At 38.9% G+C, this 18,986-nt stretch overlaps 1 protein-coding gene across 1 annotated transcript; it reads left to right on the top strand.

Annotated features, from left to right (window-relative positions):
- The first annotated feature begins 1,265 nt into the window (after positions 1 to 1,265).
- On the top strand, positions 1,266 to 13,838 carry ECSCR (endothelial cell surface expressed chemotaxis and apoptosis regulator). Its single transcript, XM_063300186.1, has 7 exons — positions 1,266 to 1,372; positions 3,778 to 3,825; positions 6,017 to 6,139; positions 7,721 to 7,819; positions 9,627 to 9,663; positions 12,229 to 12,311; positions 12,512 to 13,838. The coding sequence occupies exons 1-7, from the start codon at positions 1,315 to 1,317 to the stop codon at positions 12,541 to 12,543; spliced, it is 480 nt and encodes a 159-aa protein (XP_063156256.1). The 5' UTR covers positions 1,266 to 1,314; the 3' UTR covers positions 12,544 to 13,838.
- The last annotated feature ends 5,148 nt before the right edge of the window (positions 13,839 to 18,986 follow it).

Raw genomic sequence — 18,986 nt, forward strand, 5'->3', positions numbered from 1 at the left:
AGATAGGTTAATACATATTGCAAAGACATTTCTTCATTGTTAACACCTGCCTCAAGCAACATAAATGCAGACTTTATACCTGACATCACTTGATGGATAACATCAGAATTAAATCAACTACATAACAGGAAGCAGAAGATCAAGGACTTTAAGGTTTAGGTTGTGAGACAGATTATTAATTACTGTTGTTAAATATATAGTAAACTTGGAAAATTAACGATAATAGGTATGCCAGCAGGAGTTGACCTGGATAACATAGTTAGTATATAAGATCAGTGTAATGAACAGATTCAGTACACTTAACGTGTATACAGTAAAAGAGAACTTCAGGGATAATGGAAGAAATAAAGGAAAATTATGAAAATCGAAGCAGAAGAAAAATTCCCAAAATTTCAAAAAGGAAAGGGACAAGTAGCTTTCAATACAGGCTGTCACAATAGCTAGAGAAAGAGGGAGAATGAAGGCTTTAAGCACAAAAGAGGCCGACACCAACATTCAAACTACTAAGGACAAGGAAAGATTTTAACCAAGAATGTCAAGAAAAAGAAGAAAATATATTAAAATTCAAAAGTGTGCCAGAACACCTGATTATTTTGAGGAAACTTTACAATGAACAAGAAGCTACTGTAAGAACTGAGTTTGGGGAATATATTGAGAATGTGATGTGAGCAGATGGTGAGTTAGAAGTCTCTCTCGGCAAGACTGAAGAAAATAGCAGGGGAAGAAATAGGTAAGGTGGGTAAATGGGATATTATTGGAATATCTTTGGAAGCATTATGGATTATTGCTGGAGACAGATTATAGGTACTTGTCCATCTGAGTCTCTGGCTGTCAGGCCTGAATTGATGGTATCTACTAATCATCTAAAAAATGAACAGGATGAGACTCTTTTCACAAGCATACCTCTTGACTCCTAGCAATCAGTCAAAGCTACCTTTTCACTGCCTATTTCTGGGGCCAAGATAGAGGAAATTACATTTAAAATCCAATCCTCATTTTTAAACCTGATTTTTTACATTTATATAATATCATCCTCAGAGAGTGGGTACTTTGAAACAATGTAGAGTTACAACAATAGTGATGAAATTTCTTTTGTACTTGATTAATTCTGTCTCATATCCTTCAAAACTATAACAGGCAAGAGAGGAATTCCACAGCGTCAGTTCTCTTGTTGATTCAGTCTGCTTCCTTCTATTATTTAACAGGAAGCCGTAGGACAATCAACTCACACAGATAAACTTCTCCCCATTTTTTCCCTCGACCACAGAATGAACAGAACAGTAAGGCACTAAGGAGTGGCAAGTGGAAGGAAACATGATAGCTTTAAAAATACTAGTATTTTTGTGGATATGTCACTGTGTTCTTCTCCAAGGTAAGGTATTTTATTAACCAATCATATGTCTACTCAACAGTAAGTCTCACAAACTTCTTTAATAAGCAAGTTTACAATTGCAGTCTTAATTGTATTCAGTTAGAAGATCAAAGTTCAGCAATAGAGTAGATGGTTAGCTTGCATAATTTTTTTTTTTCTGTGACAGCTACAATTAAAAAATGTCTGACCTAGCTTGTTTAGGCAAGTGTTCTTTCTGCTTGAGACACTGGAGAGTTGTTGCCCATCTAAAGTAGATACTGCTCAGCTAGATGCAACTATGTTCTGATTCAGCCTAAAGCAACTCAAGAAATTATCAAGAAATAAGCTAAAGCAGTTTCTCTGTATTCATGGATGGCCAAAAGAGTTGTAAAGTTTTTAACAAAAAGTGTCAAAAGCTCCAGTTTGGAAATCTCTTGCTATTCATATTGTACTATAAATAGATTCTGAATCTTGACATTACAGATTGGCTCATTACACATAAGTAGACTGGGGGGAAGAATGGCTTGTTTATCAACTGATAATAGTACTTCGTGTATTTTAATTAATTGTTCAATTAATTAAATAGATAAATTTAATTAAGTTTTACATTTATTTATAAATAAGTGTTTAACAAATGGATGGCGTTGCTAGTTAAAACAAAGGCTGAATGACTATATAATACAGAGGGCCACAGGCTTCATCATTTTTATCTGTAATTAATTTTGCTACAGGTGCACATGATATACAGTATTATCATAGCACATAATTGTCAGGATATGATGGCTTACACATAGAACCAGCAAGTGGCCTTTATGTGCAAATTTGCTGCCCAAATATCAATCGAAGTATAATTCACATTGAGGCATCCGCAAATACTGTTTTCTTGAGAGAGACAGATATGACTTTGTATATAGTAAGCCTTCCCTAGATAGCTGAGGCAATAACTTTGAAAGATTTCTTATTATGTGTCGAAGTCTCAGCCAGACACAACAAAGCCAGAGAGACTGGAAGACCACTAGCGTTTAGCCTACAACTGTCACTATACTACTGCTGTTCTCACCACCACTGATTTTTCTGTTTCTAGACCTACTATTGATGGTTTCAGCTGAGATAATATTTTTGGTGGAGAGAAAAGGAAATAAGAACAAACCATACATAAATTACAGAAAACATAAATTAAGTATCTCTCAAATCATAGTCCATTCTCTAGAGCAGTGTTTCTCAACCTTCGCAAGTTTAAGCTGGCTGGAGAATTCTGGGAGTTGAAGTCCGCCCATCTTAAACTTGCCAAGGTTGAGAAACACTGCTCTAGAGTAATTATTCTTATAAGGGAGCTGATAAGCAAACCTCTTTCTTGGCCTGAATTGTCTGTACCCCTTTCTACCATTCTTCCTTTAACCCACGCCTCAAATGCCAGCTTCTTGTCATTTGGAAACTAATGGCCTTAGTATTCTCAAAATCAGGGACACCATAACTTGCCTTGTCTTCCCAGCAAGGAATCTGGAATCATAAATAACAATTATATCAATTGAATCAGACGTCAGTGGTATAATTTGGTCATTTTTTAAAAAAAAATCCTTTTGTTGGAAAGGAAAGTTGTTCTAATAACTTAAAACAATAAATTATATTTTCAAAAACACCATACCCAAAAAATATTAAATAGGACACACGTGTAGGATGTTTGTTTGTTTGTTTATCTAAGGTCTCCCAATACCAAGAATACTCTGAGCAATGTACAATAGGTCCTAGACATATATTAAAAGCACATTAAAAGCCATATAATTGCCCAAACCAAAATAACACTCCCCAATACACAAAAACTCCAGAGGGCTCCACAGCCACCCTAACCCCAGGCCTGGGAACAAAGCCAGATCTTAAGAGACTTCTGGAAACCAAGCAGAGTGCAAGCCATGTGTATTTCCAGGAGAATGCTATTCCAGAGGGCAGGGACTGCAACAGAGAAGTCAAATTAGGAAACAATGAATGGAAAATCAGCTAGAGTAAAAGACAACAAGAGACAACAATGGAATAAAAGAAAAAAAAAGAGGGGGGAATCAGAAACCAAGCAAACCATCTGGGAAGCAGTATCAGTATGGGAGTGATGGTCTACAGTATTTATGGAAATCTGAGAGGAGGTGGTATGTAACAGGTTTGGGCATACCACACTGTATGAAGTCATTTTAAGATTGTTGGAAATATCTGTTGAAAGGGTCAGAAGTGAAGTAGAGATCGTGCCTAAATAATCTGAAACTGGAGTACTAGTAGCTAATGAATAGGAAGAAGGGGCCATTAGCAGAAATAGGCCATTTCAAGATGTATGAGGGAGAAAATGTTATAAGTTTTGCTTTAGGTACATATAGTTATGAAAACCAAAACTTTCCCCCAAATGTCTTCTAAGAAAGTCCTTGTTTTTCATTTGCTTGTAGGTACTGAGCCCAAGGAGAACAGCAGTGTCTTTCTTCCTTCCTTGACAGGTAGAAGACAGTTGCTACTATTTATCATAAGACACCATTTTCTTTTCAATTTAGACCTATATGAAAACTAAACAAAATCTCATATGGATAAAAAATTAGCTTGAAATGTAATTTTTTTTTCTTTATGAAATAAAGCATTACTCTTCATATCTTCCATATAAGTTCCAAGCAAATTGTTTGCTATGAACATGCTACAGTGTTGCTTTATTCCACAGTAATCAGTGTTCTCCTATGGATTTAAAAGATTCTAGCTTGCTTTATGAGAGAAAAAGCACATAAAGCAATGTAGATTGTTGTCAAGGTAGCCAAAATACCTGTTAGATGGTTGATAAGATACCTTCAGTCCTGCTTCCAGACTGTTCTGTTGGCCACAAAATGTGGTAAAATATGTAAGCCCAAAGCTCAATCCAATAAGACTCTGGACATGAGAAAACTTTTCTCCATTTTATTTGGTACCAAGTGAAATGGGATTCCTCTCCCAAAAGATGAACCCCAAGCTTCTCAAAAACCAAGCAATTTATACTTTTTCAAGAAGGAGTGGTTACAAGCAAAAAGCAATAATTGGATGATTTTTGCCACAGTGCTCTGAGGTATCTCTCAAGTATGCATACATTTGTGTTTTTACCTAATATAGTTATATTTTCTACTTCCTAATAATCTTCTCCACCTTAAGGCGTGGAATTACATCACAGAGGGCGTGATTTTTACCATGCTAAATACATGTCCGGCTACCCTAGGGCAAGATGTCTCTTATGTGTGCTTGCTTGCATTCTTTCCTAAAGCTTAGTGGCTCTGCTTCATTTCACCCCTGTTATCTCCCCTTGGTACCATGCTCTGTTGCTTGCGCTATCTCAACTGTCAGGCATAAATCAGCATTCCTTTACAGCTGTACCACCTTCTTTGGCAGACGTCAAACAGGCCTCACAATTGCAACACTGGCTTTTCCAATCACCACCCTCAGTTTCCCACACTATTTTTTCCCAGTTTCTTCATTGAGGAATATGTAAGGCATTGGTACCTCATGTGACACCCAACTATGTAAAAATGGAGCAAAAGAAGGCAGCAATAAACAATGACAATAATCCAAAATAGGAAATCAACATTAATTTATACATTTAAAAACTGCTTCTCCCTGCCTTCAGGCAGCCCGCAACATATGAATGAATGTACATACTATTAAAAGCATTTTATATAACCTGTATACAAGCAGCATGTTGTTATTACTGTTATTATGTATTACATCAATGACCATCAGTGATCTGATGACTCAACAGCCTTCTATTTTGCAAAGCAAAGATATTTAAGCATGCCTCAACCAAAAGACTATCCCAAAAGCATTAAGAAAACTGAAGTAAAATAGCTGTTTTAACAGTTGCCAACCAATTGGAAAACTACTCTCTCAGGGCATAAAGGGGGAAACAAACAAACCAACAAACATCAGGAAGCTCACCCTGGCTGGTTAGCTTGCCTCTAAATCATTTTCGAATATTTTGTCCCTGTGTGAGTGTGTACGTGTGCCTGGCAACACCAGTGGAATAAATGAAATTACTGATCTTCTCTGAGGCTCCTTTGTGTCCCATGTTGCTAGTGCCAACTAAGACCGTGCTGTACATTTCATGTCTGGCAGCTGGAGCACAGGAGGAAGACAATGATTAGCAAGCAAAGCTGCTGCAGCACTATCATACAGTACTTCTGTAACTAGTTAACCATTTCGATCTGGTGTATGTCAAAATAAAGCAGTATTGCTTGACACTTTTACTTATTGGACCAAGTAACATTGTTGGTACACATTGCCTAGTCAGTCCCACTTTGCTCGTTTAGAGTATTATTTCTGAACCAGGATCCATGGCTTTTTGCTCTTCTAACAAGCCACAATCTTAAAGCCAAGAATAAGTCTTAGGTTCTGTTTCTGACTCATTAGGAAAGCAACAAGTCAGGAATCCTACTTAACATGGGATTGAGGTTTTCTGCCTTGATTAGGGGTTCCTGCTGATAGGAAGAACCAAATGGGAATGATTCCCATGCTGACTCAGTTCCAACTAAAGACTGTGTTTTATCATAGCAGCCCAACCAGCGCATTCCCCAAAGGTGCACCTCCATGGACAATGGTCCAACTTCACCTCTGTTATTTTCTCTTTCTTTCATGTATAAAGATTCCCTTTTCTACTCAACTCTATCTTCTTCTTCCAAGTTTCCACAGGTATATCTCAACTGATGATTCTCACAAAAGAATTCCAGAGTGAAAAATCAGATTTTCCCACTACCATTTATCCTACAGAAGAGAAATCAGCAGCATTAACAATGGCAGCATCAGGTAAGTAGGGACAGCAGCATAAGTTTCATAAAATTGATTGGAATGTAATAGATGAAGCCATTTAGTGGCCTGTTAGAACCACTGAAATGAAGCAGAGCTTAACACAGCTGAGAAGCTGTACTCAGAAAAAGAATATTATCCTAGATAGCTTCAATGAACATGTTAGAGAAACACAGGTTATTGATCTTACACATTCAGCCCTCCCAAGCATAAAGAATCAAACACTTAGACAGAGTAGGTTAAGAAGTAAAAAAAATATCTTACTGACTTTATTCTTGGTTCAATTACATCGATGTTCGGTGGAAAAGATGAAGTTCATTGTATCTTCTGTTCTTTCCTAAGACTTGATTCACCCTTAGCCCTCATTGCTGCTAAGGGCTGCATGGAGAAAGGGGGGAAAAGTTTCTTTTTTTAGGCCTGACTCCATGGCCCAAGATGGAGGGAGGAGCAGCCAAAAGCATGCTGCTTCTCCCTCAGTGGAAGGAGGAAGAGAGAGAGAGAGAGGAAGTGGGAGTGGCAACAAACAGCTTCATCACACATAGAGATTGCATCCTAGAGCAACCATCCATATATTTATGAGGCATGCTGGATTTGCCAGGATCTCCAACAACAATAATACAGTTTGAAGCCCAGCAATAAATCTTAAAAATCCAGTCTTATGAAAACTCCATGCATATGAATCCAGCACTGATGCAATACTGCAGAAGCTAAAGCTTCCATCAATGTAATGGAAGATGATAAAAGATCATTAAAAACTTGGGTATGCTAGAGCTGGAAAGGAAGCAATACGAGTGCCAAGTGAGCTTTCCAAGCAAGAGCATTCCATAAGAGGAGGACTATTTCCCCAAATTCCATCTTCCTCATGGCTGCACTTGAACCTTCATACTTAGGAGGCCTTGGCAAAGCGCTTCCATAGATGATTTTAGAATCATAGGGCTGGAAGAGACCTTGGAGTTCTTTTAGTTCAACTCCTTGCCCAGGGCAGGAATCCTCAGACCATCCAGATAAATGGTTATCCAACCTTTCCTTGAAAACATCTAGTGATAGAGCACCCACAACTCCAGAAGGCAGGCTGTTCCACAGTTTAGTAGCTCTCATGGTCAAGAAATTCCTCTTAGTTTGAGTTTGACTCTTCTCCTGTAAAGCTTTCATCCATTAGTTCTTGTCCTACACTCAGGTGCGTGGGTAAATCTTATGTGAGGAGGTTTGTTAAATGAAGAGGTCTCATGACTATTAAGCTTTATAGGGCAATAAAACCTTAGAACCGATTCCTGAGACAAATTAGAATTCAACATAGATCTCCAGTCTCATTTAGCTCACACTATTATGTTCTGTACCCATCTCTATTATTGCTTAGTTTTGGGCATGAAAACTCAGAAGCTGAACATGTTCAAATTGAAATCCCCCCCGCATTGAGCAATCATAATAAAGCTTGTTAGGGCAGAATTTTGAAGCAGGTCACCTTTGGTTATATTCCCTTTTTATTTTGGTTCTATCGGTTATCATTGACACTGTTGGTACATAATGATATTCAATAGAAAAGTTATTATGGTTGTTTTCCTCCCCTTCTCCATTACCTAGGCGTCATTATCTTCATTGTCATTCTGGTGGTGATTGTAATAATCCTCGTCAGCATGGTCAGCATAAAATTCAAGTGCCGTCATTGCAAAAAGGTAACAGGTATGTAGTAATAGTTGATGTTGCTGCGTTATCATCCATGTTGGTAGGTCATATTTGATTGCTAATTTCATTTTAACTAGTTAAAATTCATACTGAAGTTATTGACAATGCCCCTGTTTTCTGTTCATTTCCTTGATTCTGATACCCTGCTTAGTATTTTGATTTTTCTTTCCTATTTTTTCTGGTATCAAGGCAGTTAAGAATGGAATGGAAAACTCTAATTTGCTCTGTTTCTGATTCAAAATCCTCCATGAAAATCTGCCTCCATATGTATTTGAGGAATTCTGTTATACACTCAAAAGGAAGTTTGAAAAATTGGTTCCTGCTCTTGTAAATACCTTCGTTAAAGGGAAAGGAGGAGGAATATTGGCTTCAGTGACTACAGACCTGCCCTCAAATCAGAGTGATCCTTGCAATCCATCTTTTGTTCAGTCAGAGTGTCTTGGGGACAAAGTAGAAGCATGATACAGAATCCTTCATTCAGCTGTTTACTTCATTAACTGTCTTGCTCCTTCCTCTGTGTTTCCATGATCTCTTAGGCATTCTGTCACCGTCGGTCTTCTGACAGAGTCACCAAAGAGAGCTCTGAACTTCTGCATAAAATCTCGATAGCGGTCTAGTACAATGTGGTTTGATGCCTTGCATATGGACTATTGTAATGTACTGTAGATGGGGCTGCCCTTGAAGACCACGTGCAAGCTGCAGCTGGTCCAGAAGTCAGTGGTGCAGGCCGTTACGGGCACTTATCGGTATGCCCATGTAACACTTCTGCTGATTACCAGCAAGCTTCCAGGTGCTGGCTGTAACCTGTAAAGCCCTTTATAGCACAGGGCCTGACTAGCTGAGGGATCACCTTCTGGCCATTGTTTCCGACCATCCAGTATGATTTGACAGAGTGTGCACACTCCAGGTCCCATCTTTAAAACAGCATCATTTGATGGGAGCTAGCTGGCATGCCTTCTCTGACATATCTGCCCACTGGAATGGTATCCCCCTGGAAGGTTCAGGTTGCCCTGACCCTGCCATTCTTTAAACAGGTCTTTTTTATATGAATTGTATCCCTATCAAAAGTTTCCTCATCAGGTATTTGCCTAGATGGATCTTTGTGCATCCACTGAGATTTTTTTTTTTCTTGTTATGAGTCCATCAGCATTTTTCATATAATGGGCTGGGCTCCCCTGTGAAAGCCTAGAGCCCACCCAACCTTTGAGTCAGGATCTGGATCTGGACTTGGCAGCTTCCATCCCTTAGCTAGTGCCTGGAAAGTCTAGTTGAGAAGGATGTGGGTAAGTGGGGATGAGCATGTCAGTGTGTGAGAGAACAAATGTACATTGTAACCAATAATGTTTTGCTATGACTTTGAATTCAGAACCTTATGTGCCTCAGTGTTCAGTTGAACGTGATTTGGTGTGTTCCTAATTATTTCCCAGCTGTTCTTATGCTCTAGCCACACTTATCAAGGAAACCCAGGAAGGAAGCAAAGGGGGCTGTGAGATCCGTGTGCCTCGACAGGCAGCATGTGTGTGAGTGAATGACCATAACCCAAACCTGGGTGCGCGTCTTTCCTGGCCTTTCACAACATAAGAATAGATGGCAAATCTATTACTCTTTACCATCCAGTTCCAAGCAACCATTTGGTACCCGTGAACATTGCCTAAATTTGATAATGGGCTGAGTTAGAGAGAACGAGCTGAGAAAATCCAATCCAGAAACGTTGGAGGAGCTGTTGCTAAATAAAAAAGTGTTTATTTGTAGATATCTTTAACTTTTAATATATAATGGTAACATATTTTTCTTTTCTTGTCAGATAAACAGAAACCTCAACATCCAATAGTATCATACAGGTACATCTCTCAATAATGTCTTTTTTGTTTGCTAATTAAAAGGTATTTCTTTGTCATGATGTTAACTGGGATAAATTCTATTTTCATCTTTTTGTTTCTGCACTTGGTTCTGTCCCACTCTGAATGATGCAGCACTTCTAAGAGAGATCTAAGGTTTTTTTCTTGAAATTGGACAATTTTATCTCTTAAAGCCAATCTATTTGTCTTAGCACTAAATTAAAAAAAATCTGTCATGATATCTTCACTGATATTTTCTTATTGAGAAAACTATTCTACCTAAACTACAGATTTTGGGATTATTCTCCTACAAAGATGGACTGGGAATTTTTTTCTGGAATTGTTTTCACTATTGCCACTAGACAGATCTGGCCCATTTTCAGACTCAGTATTTCTTTTGGTGGCTTCTTCTACCACACCAAATTTGGTTCTGTTCCTTTCTGGTTCTGGAGAGTTATCATGCTGACCAATAGACAGAGTCCTGAACCCTTTGGCATGTTTTCTTTCCAATATTCCACTGGACTCTTGGAATAAAAAGCTTTTTACTTCCTTTGGTTGATTGGTATTTTCAACCTTTTTATATTCATTACTTCTAACATTTTATTGGATGTCCTTTTCCTCTAATTATTAAAAGAATAATCATTTTAATAAGCATTTGCCTCAAGCCATACAGTTATGGTTTGCTTCAAGAACAAGGTGGCACATCTCAAATGGCATCACAGGTAACATTGGCCTTTCAGGCTGTCATGGCCTGGATTATTACCTATAGATAAATTAGGACACTGATTCAATTAAATGCCCATCAGTTTGCTTTGTTTGATTTCCCCCACCTAAAAAAAACCTTTGTCTTGGATTTTTGGTATTTGAAAGACAGTTCTCCACTTAGCAAAAGGAGGCAAACACTTGCAAGGTTCTCATTCCAGCTAGGAACTATTACGCCAGAAGCAAGACCTTGAAATTAATTGTTTAGAAACCAAAATTCTTGTCTTCCAAAGTAATTATAAGGAATATAATTGGTGAATTACAAACATTTGGGTGTTGCCTTTCAACATAATGGTTCCTGGATATCCCATCTAACTGATATAACGATGAAACTGGAAAAGTACGACAGTGCTCCTTTATTTATTTATTTTTTAGTACAGGCAGTGGTTATATTCCAGTGGCTGTTAAAGTATTTAAGGGGAAAGTAATCCCCCAACTATTACATGGGGCACAACTCGGTAACTTCAGAGATTATCCCTCCATGGAATGAAATCAAGCTCAGCTCTTGCACACTATTTTGGAGCCCCTGGGGTACCCCCAGTGCTGCATTAAGAGCTGAACTGGGAATGGTAAGAACGGAGAACCAAGCTTGGTTAGTGAAAATTACAGATGGCCTCAGATTGAAATATCAACAGTCTGGCCTTATCCTTCTGATTTTCCACAATAGACCCTCATATTGGATATCTGAAGCAGAGCAGAAGATGGCTAGTAGCCCTACACTCATCAACCTTACATACCATTAGATTGTCTTGAAGCAAGAAAAATGGTTAAACTGTGCCTATGGAACATTGCTGTCCAGACTGATAGAGGATTTACAAAAATGCCATTAATCATTGGCAATTTAAAGAGTCCATATAATTTGGCAAATTGTCTATATGGATTTACTCAGGCCAAACTGAGGAGGGTATTCACACTAGCATGTCTTGAACTGATGCCCTCACCAGGTTTACAGGGCCAATGCACGAGCATTATTTATTTATTATTTATTTATTAATCAAATTTATCACCGCCCATCTCCCAAAAGGGACTCTAGGAGATAGATATTTCTCACACTGGTACAGGAAATCAGCTCTTGGCCCAAATCTCCTTGACCTGGTCTGAAAGTAGCTTGTTCCTCTGCCAGAATATTTTTGTTGTCCAGGCATTCTAATTATTTCTTATTCACATGTTTAGTGTCATTTTTCTAACTATGCTGGACAGTCTAGCTGGTTAAAGAAAACATAGGTGAAAATAGATAATCCTAAGGCAAATAAAACATGCATGTATGTATGTGCATGTGTGTGTGTGTGCGCTTTTGAGTAAGTTTTGACTCCTGGCACCTATATGGACAAATTCATGCAGTTTTCTTCGCAACGTTTTTTGGAAGTAGTTTGCCCTTGCTTTCTTCCTAGGGCTGAGAGTGTGTCTGGCCCAAAGTCCCCCAGCTGGCTTTATGTCTAAGGCAAGACTAGAACTCACCATCTCATGGTTTCTAGCCTGGTGCCTTTAACCACCAATATAATTCAGAATATGCACCATCATATTTCTTGTTTTAAAACCAAAGCACTTTCTAAGTTTTGGATCAAGCTTCTTGAACCAAACATCCTCAAAGTTTCAGAAAGAAAGAAGATTTGTTTTCATTACTTTATGATATTAGTATGGTACCTGAGCAGAGTTTGTTCTTATTGTATGGTGGTAGAATGACACTAAAACAAAAAGACATATATAATTCCCAGTCTACTGGGCTAGTCCCTTGTGTTCTACTCTACACATTTTCTCATCAAGGAACTGGGTAAGTAACATGCTGCATTTTTGTTTCTTTGGCAGCTGCTCGGATGCTGATACTACAGCTGGCAAAAAGAATGTCCTGTTGGTCTCCGTGAAGGACTTAAGTGCAACCAGTAGCAAAAGTAAGAGGGTGGGGACTCAGATAGTGTTCAAGTGTTTCCCTTTTGTTCAAGTAATTCAGAGAGATGCACTTTATGCTTACGTCTCAGAACAGCAGAATTTAATGCAGCACAAATATCTTAGGAGTGTTTAGTGTTCTCAGTTTGTTTTGAACATGTACCTAGGTCAGAGGTCTATTAATTTTGCCTTTTTTGTCTTTTAGGTCTTGTGAAGGTAATTACTCATGAAGAATAGGGGGAACTAAACACCAGCAATTTTACTTTTATTGTACGTGTTCATGCAGAGAGAACTCAGCAAAGCGTTAATCCGTTACCATTTGGAATATAACTATAAGAAGCTGCTTTATAATCAGTGTTTTATATTTGAAAGCAAAAAGGTAGTTTGGATCCTGGGGGGCACAAATATGGCTTATATCTGTAACTGTTTAAAGCATATGGGCCTTTCTGCAGGATCATATGGGTGCCCTCTGCAGCTGCTTTGTGATCTGGAAAAGATGCATATGCTTTAAAAACTTGCTGCAGTCACACTCCTGCACTCTCTGAAGCACCTTTTCATGTTTCTTTATGGAGCATAGCACAGGCCCCATAATCAGATACGTGACCCAGCTAGCCTAGTATTGTATACTCAAGAGCTTTCAGGACCTTAGGCAGACTTTCCTAATAGTTGCTATCTGAATCTATAGGAGATAGTACCTGGGACTCCTGTTGCATCTTACTGTTGGGCTATGATCATTTGCTGCTATAACGTTGGTTGGGCATGGAAACTGAGAGGGTTGGATGCAGAAAAAAGCAGCATAATAGGGATTGTGGAAGCAGAGGCTTCTGTTTCTTTCCCCCCATAAACTTCCAGTCCCCTAAAAAGGCTCCCACCTATTGAAGGTAGTAGGCTGTAATGTAAGGGGCCATGAAAGAGCAGGAGGATGTTTCCTTCTGCTGTACCATATACAATTTCTTCTTTAGATTGAGCTGGCTATTTGAATTTATCTTCCTTAAAACATGTAGCAGGTGTTAAGATGTATTTCCATTTATCTCTGAGATGAGAATCTTACTGAGTACCATTGGCTTATTTTACATTGCACTCACTGGCACAGACATTTTTCTGTTTATTTTCAAAGAATATCTCCAGAAGATAGGGATAGAGTTTGCACTGGTGTCATTTTTTGATGCCAGAGTATCTTTTCTCTTATATTCCTGTGTCAGGAGCTTTGGCCTTGAAGCCTCAGTTGCAAAAATGGAATGAAAATTCCTGTTAGATTTTTGGTGCTAATTGTTTGCCTTTACTGTGTTTTCTTTGGCTATTTATTGGTTTGATATTTATGCAAAATTTTGCATCATTAAAGTTCCTGCTTCAGTTTTGACATATATTTCATTTCCCTTCCTTTAAACTTCCTTTTGAATTAAAGAATCTGAAGTGTAACCAATGTGCAACAGTGGAACTGATGGATTGTGCGCCATCAAGTAAATATTAACACTTAGCATCCACACAGATAGATTTTCTCCATGACAACCTGTTCCCAATCTGGTTCTTCAGGACTTCCAATGGTGCACCCATTACCCCTGTAACTGAGTCCATCCACCTTGGTGCAGGTTGTCTTTTTCTCTTTCCTTCCACATTTTCTAGCATTAGAGCCTTCTCTAGAGCTAGGTCTTCACCTAATGCATCCAAAATAGGATAATTTGAGCCTGGCCATTTGTGCCTCAACTGAGAGCTCTGGGTTAATTTCTTTGATGATTGATTGGTTTGGTTTTTTGACTGTCCACAGTATTTTCAGGAGTCTTTTCCAATGCTGAAGTTCAAAAGTGTCACTATTCATCCTAAGCTGCTTCTTCAAAGTCAAACTTCTGCTTTCATAAAGTGTCACAGAGAATACCATTGCTTGCACTATTCTGATCTTTATAGGTATAGACGTATCAGAGTATCTGAATATCTTTTCCAAGGCGTTCATGACTGCTCTACCAGATACTAGTCTGCAACTTATTTCTTGTCTGCTTGTTCCTTTATTGTTGATGGGTTGATCCTAAAAGGCAGAAGTTTCTACCACTTTGAAACTTTCACTGTCAATTCTAAGGCTGGTTGTTGTACCGGTTGTCATTAGTTTGTGGTGGAGAAAATAAATCTAATGAACAAAATGGAGGCTGCTGCACCATTTTTCCTCCCTGTCTTTTGGACATGACCAGGGTCAAACCCAGTTGCTCTCTTTGCCTAATCCTATCAGACCGAAATTGACTCTCCCTGCCCCAGCCAAAGCCCCCTGAAATCCCACTAAACCAAAGAATAGAAGCCTCCCTTACCAGGTCACCCTACAGCCTCTGTTTTTTTTCTTTGTTTTGCTGTTTCAAAAATTTAGAATATATGCCCAAAGATATATATTTTGCCTTATTGGCCCTTTGAACTTTTAAAAAAATCTTTTTGTTTAGGAAGACATTTAAAGGACTGATACATGGCTTTGTAGAAATGGCAATACTTAAAAAACATATAAGTATTTGGCTTTTAATTAAGTTCCTGATTTTATTCTTAGTTGATTAGTTTCTGATTTTACTGTATCTGTTGTTTGTGTATTATCTTGCATTTTCATAAAGAAAAATAGATTATAATTTTTAAAAATAATTTTTTTATTTAAAGATTTGTATAATAACTTTGAGCAGAAGTTCAAAAGCAGTTAAAAAAACAAGGCAATATACTTCAATGAAGTTTCTGAATTGCCTTCATTTCAGAGTTTAAAAAGATTATCATATTTGCCCTATAGATTCAGCATTACTTTCAAACCTTGAACTTTTTGGAAGACATAAATTCTACATATAATCAGGCTGTTTTCAGTTGACATTAACATAATTTATCTGTAACGATTACCTTTCAGGATGAAAATCACAGATTATGTCAAAAATAAGAAATGAAATACAAGCTTTTTATTTATTTACTTATGTCTAACACTTTTATACGCCTCCTCCAGGCAGTTCACAGTAAATATCTAAAATGCAGAAACTCACTTACTAAAAACAGTTAAGCATGGAAACAATGAAACAAAATCATCAAGAGCCTTGATAGAAAAGCCTTCAAGAACCTTGTTGGAAAAGCTGTTTTCACTGTTTTCCAGAATATAACCCAAGTGGTAACCATCCAGATACTGGTGAGAAAGAGTTGCTACCAAGAAAGTCTGATTCTTGTGAGGTGAAGTGCTGCTCTCCATTTCACCTCACAAGGGGAAGGAACACCGTACCTCCCAGCTGAGCTGCAGAAACAAGGCAGGCAGATTCTCCTTGGAGAAGATGCTCCCTCATACTGTAGGTTTCGTAAGTCAACAGGATCACTATGAACTCTTCTTAGAAATCTATTTGCCACTATGTTGCAACCACAATATAGGTAACCTAATGCTGGCTTTGTCATCAACCTACCGGGCAAAGACATCCAACACTTTTGTCAAGATGACAATAGCAGCATTGCATCATTGCAACACAAGGTCCACCCTTTTTCTACATGCTTGCAATGTCACAATGCATGCACAGAAGGGGCAGAGCTTCTATTGTGGTGGCACGATGCTGCTTTTGTTATTCCTCCCTCCCTGCCCCCGATATCCTCTGTTGTAGGCTGCCATATTCTGTACCAATTGCAGTTTCCAGGTAGCCTTCAAGGCCAGCTCCAGAGAAAACACATTACAGTAACCCAACCTTGATATGAGGGCATGAGTTACTGTTTCTAAAGCAGTCTGCTCCAAAAAGGATTATAATTGGCAGACCAGCCACAATTGGGCAAATATACCTCTAGCCAGTCTTTTAGATTTCTCTTCTGTATTTCAGTCAAAATGTCATGTTTCCTGTGACAGCAGTCCATTAGATTCTTGGAAACCTAAGATCTTATGTCATGTCATAAAAGATCTTTTAGATCAGAAGAGCTTACAGTTCTACTGCCTTCATCACCTGGGTCCAGAATGTGATTTAGAACTAAATTAGTGAAATGAAAATTGTGCAATATTGGAAACATGCCCACCTGGCCAATATACAGAAATAAACTGAAGCAGAAGAGAACATCCTGGGAGGCTAAAGGAGATTTCAGGTGAGGGAGGAAGAGAGAATAAAGTGACCAGTTTTGTCTTCTGGTAAAAGGGATTGGCCATACCCACTATGGTAGCATTTTATGAGGTTGTCAATAATATGCTCTCAAAATTCTGAACATGTCAACAGCTCAAAACATTGGGGTGAGAATTATTTTATCTCTATCTCAGTAAAACACCCTGGCTGCTGACCAGCAAAATTAGTGTCATCTCTGCTTTCTTTTCCTCCAAGCTCCTTACCCTAAACCCTTCTAGCTTCTATTTTGCCCCATCTTTTTCCTAGTATGCCTTGTTCTATTTTCTGTTCCCCTTATCAACTCCACCCACTCACACAACCTACCATGTATCTTCTGGCAAGGGAATTTTGATAGGCACAATAAAGCAAAGCATAGAAGGTGTTGAGGAATATCACAAGGCATTATGAGAATGCTGTTTGAGATGAAATATAAGGAAATATGAGTAGGAATCATTTTCTTAGGATTCCTTACTATTTGGTTCCAACAATCCCCAAGCTCACTATGGGAACAGAGGGAATAGAATGCTGAGCATTCATAGGGTTCTTAGGCAATTGTCTCATTTGTGAGGATATACTAAGTGAAGGACCACAGTGTCCATCGGAAATGACAGATATAATTTAAAATTCCATAACAATAATGGGAATAGAGAATGACAATTGACATAACTGGACTGCATTGATATCAGTGCAAGGTACAGAAAAGTAAGAAATCAAGGAAGGATGGAAATCTGAAAAGAAATGAATTAGGTCACAGAGACAAAAATGGTTTATATTGGCTGGAAGAAGTCTCATTTGAGACAACAAGCATATATTTGTAAAGATTATATTTTAAAAAAATACAGGCCTCTGTATTTTTAGGGTTTGATGTTAGAAACATTGACTTGTAGCTAACTTAAATATAGACTAGGAATGCCATCCTTCAGCAAAGGATCGTTACCTTGTCGTGGTGCTGGAGCTTGAGCACCTCAATGATGCCATGAGCTAAACCGTGAAGGGCCACCCAAGACGGGAAGGTCATGACAGAGAGGTCAGACTAAATGGCAACCCACCCCAGTATTCTTGCCGTGAAAACTCAATGGATCAGTACAACCAGAGATATGTCGGTATACCATCGGAAGATGAGACCCCCAGGTCGGAAGATGGTCAAAATGCTACTGGGGAGGAACAGAGGATGAGCTCAACTAGCCCCAGACGTGATGACGCAGCTAGCTCAAAGCCGAAAGGACGGCTAGCGGCCGATGGTGCTGGTGGGTGAACGTCGAATCCGATGTTCTAAGGATCAACAGACCATTGGAACCTGGAATGTAAAATCTATGAGCCAGGACAAATTGGATGTGGTTATTGGTGAGATCTCAAGATTAAAGATAGACGTTTTGGGCATCAGTGAACTGAAATGGACTGGAATGGGCCACTTCACATCAAATGACCACCAGATCTACTACTGTGGACAAGAGGACCACAGAAGAAATGGAGTAGCCTTCCTAATTAATAGTAAAGTGGCTAAAGCAGTGCTCGGATACAATCCAAAAAACGATAGAATGATCTCAATTCGAATTCAGGGCAAGCCATCTAACATCACAGTGATCCAAATATGCGCCCCAACCACAGATGCTGAAGAAGCTGAAGTAGAGCAGTTCTATGAGGATCTGCAGCACCTACTGGACAACACGCCTAAAAGAGATGTTATTTTCATCACGGGAGACTGGAATGCTAAGGTGGGCAGTCAAATGACACCTGGAATTACAGGTAAGCATGGCCTGGGAGAACAAAACGAAGCAGGACATAGGCTGATAGAATTTTGCCAAGACAACTCACTCTGCATAACAAACACTCTCTTCCAACAACCTAAGAGATGGCTTTATACATGGACTTCACCAGATGGACCACACCGAAATCAGATTGACTACATCCTTTGCAGCCAAAGGTGGCAGACATCTATACCTTATGTAAAAACAAGACCTGGAGCTGACTGTAGTTCAGATCACGAACTTCTTATTGCACAATTTAGGATCAGACTCAGGAGATTAGGGAAGACCCACACATCAGCTAGATATGAGCTCACTAATATTCCTAAGGATACCACTTTGATGGCTGAAAGCAAAGAGGAACTGAGGAACCTTATGATGAAGGTGAAAGAAGAAAGTGCAAAATCTGGCCTGCAGCTAAACCTGAAAAAAAACCAAGATTATGGCAACCAGCTTGATTGATAACTGGCAAATAGAGGGAGAAAACGTAGAGGCAGTGAAAGACTTTGTATTTCTAGGTGCGAAGATTACTCTGCAGATGCTGACTGCAGTCAGGAAATCAGAAGACGTTTAATCCTTGGGAGAAGAGCAATGACCAATCTTGATAAAATAGTTAAGAGCAGAGACATCACACTGACAACAAAGGTCCGCATAGTTAAAGCAATGGTGTTCCCCGTAGTAACATATGGCTGCGAGAGCTGGACCATAAGGAAGGCTGAGAGAAGGAAGATCGATGCTTTTGAAGTGTGGTGTTGGAGGAAAATTCTGAGAGTGCCTTGGACTGCAAGAAGATCAAACCAGTCCATACTCCAGGAAATAAAGCCAGACTGCTCACTTGAGGGAATATTAAAGGCAAAACTGAAATCCT

Source organism: Candoia aspera, chromosome 3 (genome assembly GCF_035149785.1).
Source record: "Candoia aspera isolate rCanAsp1 chromosome 3, rCanAsp1.hap2, whole genome shotgun sequence".
In the NCBI taxonomy this organism is placed as follows: domain Eukaryota; kingdom Metazoa; phylum Chordata; class Lepidosauria; order Squamata; family Boidae; genus Candoia; species Candoia aspera.